General features: G+C 40.6%; 1 protein-coding gene across 3 annotated transcripts in view; it reads left to right on the forward strand.

Moving 5' to 3' along the window:
- The window catches only part of cdh8 (cadherin 8), a 104,339-nt gene that overhangs the window by 38,720 nt on the left and 59,082 nt on the right, over positions 1-6,537 (forward strand). For all 3 annotated transcript variants that reach the window (XM_020617141.1, XM_020617140.1, XM_020617142.1), the window contains exon 3: positions 1,802-2,096. In XM_020617141.1, coding sequence (XP_020472797.1) covers positions 1,802-2,096 — 295 coding nt within the window. The remainder of the gene's footprint in view (positions 1-1,801; positions 2,097-6,537) is intronic.

The raw sequence follows: 6,537 nt of genomic DNA on the forward strand, positions 1-6,537 counted from the left end.
GCAGAGGTTTGTCCTTCCATGAGGGTTCCTGCTCTTCCTTCCCTTGTTCCTCTGGTTTCTGCTGTCTGAGGTGTTCACTAAGCATGTCATCACTCTGGGCCATCTTCCTGATGTATTCATGGATCTTTGTTGTTTCATCCTGAATAGTGGCTCTGACACTCACTAATCCTCTGCCTCCTTCCTTCCGCTTAGTGTACAGTCTCAGGATGCTGGACTTGGGATGAAACCCTCCATGCATTGTAAGGGGCTTCCTTGTCTTGACGTCAGTGGTCTCTATCTCCTCTACACACATATATATATATATTTTTTTTTTCACACACACATGCATATAACTGTAGGCATAACACTGCATACAAGAAGTCACACGCAGGATGAAAACATTGACAGACCATCATCAATTTGAGCTCATTTAAAAGGTTTCTCAGTGTGCAGGATGTTGTGAGGCATTTGTGTTAATGAGCTACATCATTCATGTGAAATGATGGCTCAATTAGGAAAACAAAAGTGCAAGGTGTGACAATTTAAGTGAATGTGCTTTGTCAGTGTCTGCAAACAACACCTCGGAGACGGTGTATGCATAAAACCGGGCTTATAAAAACATTGTGGGGAGTTTAGAGGTCAGAAATTTCAACGACAGATTTTTGCCTTGCTATTCTGCACCCTAACCATGCTCCCACAGGAATCTCTTTTGAACCAGTGTGGCAGGAAATGAAATGAAAGTTGCTGAATACAAATGTTTTGATGCATGCCTGTGTGCCCAGTTGTGTGTGCGCATTTGAGTTTTGAGAGGCATGTACATTAACAAAAATACAAACACCTGGACATTGTTGGATTTGTACTCTGTGCCACTTGCCTCCCCTCTGAAAGTCGCTCACCTTGGGGATCAAGAGGCTTATATGAAAGGTGACTTACAGTAAAAAAGGTGCTTTCTCTGTTTGTGTGAATGAAAAGCAAAGTTCTTTGCTTCCCTCGTGTCAAAGCCCTAGCATGTCTATTTTTCTCTGACCCCTTTCTTTCTGCACCATTGTATCTGAGCCCTTCCATTTTACCTTTTTAACTTGAAACAGCACAAGGTTTTGCCTGTTCTTCTGTCCATGGATGTTTCAGTTGCCTTATGTAGCATTGTGAGACTCATTAGCTATATTCAGCCTGTGCGGTGAGTGGGAGCCAACCACTCAGCCTAGCACATAATGCAGCTTTGGTGAACTAATGAAACTATAATTACAAAAATAATGAGGAACATGCAGTATCATCTAGTAACTTTGGGTCTAGTTATTTGTGAGCATGAATCTTCATGTGCAGAGTTTCCTCTTTAATTTTTTATGGATTCTGATACTTTCCTGTTCTTGCCCTCTTATAAAATACACATTCAAAGCATTTCTAGCAACTTTGTCCAGTGAAATTCAGACTGTAGGGAGCAATATTCCCCACAAGGTGTGTTTGTATGATGTATTTGCAATGTATAACGAGGAACAATGTAGGCTAAGGTCCATTTCCTGTGCTACTTATAAGGTTATTGTCCCCAGTGGGCCTCATTTAGCAAAGTGTAGGCTATGTTGAGCCACGTTTAGTATCCCGGCTCCACTAGTTGCCGAAAAGCTCAGCAGCAGCAAAAGCAACACATTACAGTCATACTGTACACTTATCTGCATTTACATGGTGAGATTTTCTAGAATCTGCTGAGCTTATCAACTTGCATTCATTAAAGCCGCATGTCTCTGTTTACACAGTGGGATCAGACTGAGGACTCTGTGTTACCTTTTAACTTTATGTATTATTTTTCTTTTCCTTTTGCTTGCAGCTACACACAGATTTGGATGTGGGCAACAAGAACATCAAGTATGTACTAGCAGGTGAGGGGGCAGGCACCATCTTCGCCATCAATGAATTAACAGGCGACATCCACGCCATGAAGAGGCTGGACCGTGAAGAAAAGGCTGAGTACACACTAACAGCCCAGGTCATTAATGCTGATACCGACGAACCCTTGGAGCCACCATCTGAGTTCATCATCAAAGTCCAGGACATAAATGACAATCCACCACAGTTCACTGAAGGCCCATACCGAGCTTCTGTTCCAGAAATGTCTGCTGTTGGTAAGTAACAATAGACAGACTTCATTTCTGGTCTCTGCCGCTCACAACAGCCTAATCAGTGGGTGAGATTTCCAAGACGGCTGATCTCTAATGGGCTATTGCATAAAAATAATGAGTGAATAAGAACAAGCGGAAATGAATATGTCTGTTTACATGCTCGCCTGCTATGAGTATCTTGGCAAATGAAAATACAAGAACGATAAATCAAATCAAATCACTAGAACTTCACCCATAGCTCAGTGCTACAACTGAACAATTGGCATCAGTGTCAACAAACACTTAGAATAGCCCCCTAATGCTAATGTTACATCCTCTACAAAACAGCCCACTCACAAAAAAGTTCAGCTAACAATATGCAAAACATGAGCTCAACATTTTTTTTGTAAAATTAAAATACTCACCACATCAGGACAGCAGGAAATATTACACTAAAACTTGCTACAGCAACTTCAATATATGTAGATGGAGCACTCACCCTTGTGGCAAGCAGAAGCAAGCAAGCAATTTTCCACTTTGAATAGGTCGAGGGCCACGCTACCACATGATGTGGACCATTTAGAAATATGTGGCACTTTTATTGCACATTTTCTTGTGTGCACTCAGTTATGTGCTTTAAGCTGGTGATTGCTACTGTCAAATATTTATGGAACGATTAGGAATCTCAGGCTGTAATACTTTATAAAAAACTAAAACTGTAGGAAATGGACTAGGAATAGGAACCACAGTGGACTACCTTATTTTGAATCAAAGGCATTTAGAAGTGGGTTATTTGACCTTTCTTCCTTAATATAGTTCTACAAAGCTCACTGTGGACAATTCTGTATATGGATAGCTTTTGATTCAACCTTCAAGCGCATCAGTATAATCATAGAGGAAACACAGGACGCCAAATAAACTCATTTACACTCACCAACTGCTACCATTTCTCAAGCCCCCACAAACTTGCACACAAACTACAGCAAACACTTTCCATTTCCATGTATGGTAATATATTCATATATTCACATACTTATTCCATCCATGCATTTAAATGACCCCTGCATGACGATGACATAATTCAAATGTATTGCTCATCTAGGATAAGCAGAGGCATGTAAGAGGATGAGTACACTGGGTATTTTTTTCTTCAGGGGAGCTTTGCCACTGACCTCAGAGCAGCAGGATTCTTGTAGAAAATGTTTCTATCAGTAGCAGGAAGAAGATCAGAGTGTGTCTTTAGGCCGTTTTGACATTGGGGGAGTTCAGCGAGGGTGCTGAGCTCTGTTGTTGGGTGGTATGCACTTGTTATTGTGTTTCCTCACTGAGCTTCTTCCTGTTACCTGTCACAAAACTGACATAACATGCTAAGGCAGATGGTGTTAGGTATGTAATGGAGTCTGTTTGGTAAAGCCCATCTGTAGGTCTGCAGCGTCTGCATCAGTCCTATGAAGTAACAGTGATTTAGCTTTGGCTTCTCATGATTAGCTGCTGCTGTTGCAGTGGAAAAAAAAGGAGCAACGTACACTACAAAAGTATCCGTGTAAACACCAAATAACAGTGAACTCTTGTTGTCTGAACTCTGTTACTTGATCCCTGCTGGTCCTTGTTTTGGGTCTCAGTTGAAATGTACTGTAGCTCTCCAAGGGTTTTGTCAGTGCAGTACAGGGACAGCCATGGTGAAGGGGTAGAGAGGAAAGTGGTAGTTGACAGCAGTCTGTGGTTTGCCAGTGGGAATAATGCATAAAAAAATGGAAATCGGCATCTCTTTGTTGATTGTTATTCCCTTTTGTCACTACTGATTAATTAAACATTCATGAATGCTCAGTTGTTTGTTTGAAAGGCTTTTCTTTTAGCAACTAGTTTTCCTCTTGTTAAGTTTTCATGTGCTACGGCTTTACAGGAAGACTCTGAAGCTTAGGACAAACAAACAATAAGTCATTCATCTCTCTCACCTCATATTCATAAATCACCACTTTCTCTACAGTGGCGTTTCATCTTTATTGTGCTGAAATGAGAATCTGTGTAGGACTCAGTGGATTACTGGAACTGTGCTGAGCAGTGGATAACTAATAAAGTCCACAGGAAAAGGGGGCAGAAAATAAAGGAATGTTCATGAAGTCTTCTGCATATGAGTAAATCTCTACAGCAACGAGAAACTAGGAAGCATTAAAATGTAATTATGGCACATGCTCAGAGATGTTGCATTATGTCTTGTATTAAGTTTAGACAATGCCGAGTGTGATGCTGTATTTCTGCTTAGTGTGAAATACCTGCATCAAATAATCAAAAATCTAATCCAGACCGTAACAGGCTACTTCTTCTGATGGTGTTATTCACTTACAGAGCTTGTCAGTTCCACTCCAGACTTCATCAATGTCATACCAGCTCATCGCTTATCAGGAGTGTTTCCATGCAGTATCAGTGAGACTAGGGACAAATATCAACACTCACCTTTTATCTGTCAAGGACTACAGACAGATAGAAAACCCTCTCATTGAATGTCACCATCTCTCATAGGAAGCAGCCTCCACAGCCGGATGAGATATGTGACATGGGCCACTGAGGTCGCCATGTTTCCTGTGTTTGGAGGAACACAGAGGTTAATAGGAAATGAAGGAGAAAGACCTTTTGTTCCCCCGTTAAAAGGGCTGGTCGGATAAGACGTGGTTTTCTGTGACTTTTCTGTGACTTTCATTTTCCTGAATGGATGAGAATGGAAGTGACTACCATTTTAATTGCTAAGTCTTTCAAAGTACAGTGCAACAATGAGAAGAAGCGGAAAGCAAAGGTATTGGCTATGCTGAAAGAGTACTGGCAAGTGACAGCAGAGTTTCATCTTAGTGTAAAAGAGCTAGAATAAGTCTGTGACCGCTTTGGTTGAATGGGTGTTACTATTATGGTGCTACAGAAGAAAAGCAACAGAACAACAAAATGTGAATTTTTTAGTAACTGGGGAACACCCAGCATCAATGCACATCAAAAGTATAACGTATTTAAATGCTCAGCCATTTCAGTAGGCGCATGCTGAATTTGCACTGCTTCTGGTGTGAATTATGGGCATCATGTGATGTGCATCACATGACACAACACCCCCCAGTGTGTGTTTCCCTTACATATTTACACATTCAGTAGACAAAGCAACATTAGCATTCATTTGGACTCAGGCATTCTGACAAATTAATTTTCACACTTTTTGTAGTTCTGTGCTCGCTACCACTATGCTTGCTAGCTAGTTACTAACATTGTATGCACTGCTGCACATGCTGCTCCCATGCAGCATACATTCTGTTATATTCTTGTATATATTTTTTTCTACTATATTGCTGCATCTGCGCTGCTTAAAGTGCCTTAGATTTTGTGTTATTTATTTATCTACTTTATATTTCATTTGTATTTTGTGGCATTCATGTGGATGGCAAAGTAAGAATTTCATTGTACAGGGAAACACGTTTCCTAACTGTGCATATTACAAAATAAACACTTTGAACTTGTATGTCTGCCATTTTCAAAACAGCTGCCTGCCATGGTTGGAAATGAGATAGTAGCCCAGAAAACTATAAGCTATTATTTCTGTGTAGCTTCTTCCGGTTCTTTCAAACCAGGAACTCTCAATGAGACGAAAGAGACTGCTTTAGATTTTATAAAAAATAACCGTGCTGGTTTATTCAGAGGATCACAGGTAAAATTCACAGGACACGTCCAGAGCTCTCTCACCCCTCTACCTGCGCGCAGGCAGCAGAAAGCTGAGAAAGTCTGGACCCAACAACCTATATAATATTAATCATTTTTGGGCTAGCCCATGCTACAAGGGGCGTCAAACCGTGACGCCACCCGATAAGCAAGCTTTGCAGCTGCTCTATCGTTTAGCCAAAACATGAGGAAAAGTCAAGGTGCGTGACTGTTGTTTTCGTGGTGTGTATCTAAAACAATTGGACATAACCTTACACATTAAGACAAATATTAAGACTAGCATTACAGTTGACACTAACAGCAGTTTTCCTGTAACCTTGACGTGCCTGCAGTCTGCACTAAACATTCATAGACAACAAATCTCTGAATATCTATCTAACTAAAAAATAACCTAACAAAACCAATGCAATAACTGGACAAAGGCTAAAATGCAGGGACCTGGAGAGCTTCACACACTGCAACTTTAGAAGGCACATACAGTACACAGCAAACTGGAATGTGCTTTAAAAACAGAAAGTATTGAAAATATTGAAACGCTGCAAGTCCAACACAACAGAAACGTACAGACACTCTAAATAATAATAAGCACACTAATAATGAAAATGATGTTAGAAATTAACCCAATTGTTTTGTTGGAAGCACAAGAAGTGAAGACAGGAGAGGACTGTTTAAAATCAACAGAAAGTTTACTGAAAGTCTGATTACAAGAAAGTCTCACAGCGCTGGATTCAGACAGCCAGAGCTCCCGCAGGAAATCCAACTTCTGAACCCC

The sequence above is a fragment of the Monopterus albus genome, unplaced genomic scaffold, assembly GCF_001952655.1.
Source record: "Monopterus albus unplaced genomic scaffold, M_albus_1.0 scaffold186.1, whole genome shotgun sequence".
Lineage (NCBI taxonomy): Eukaryota > Metazoa > Chordata > Actinopteri > Synbranchiformes > Synbranchidae > Monopterus > Monopterus albus.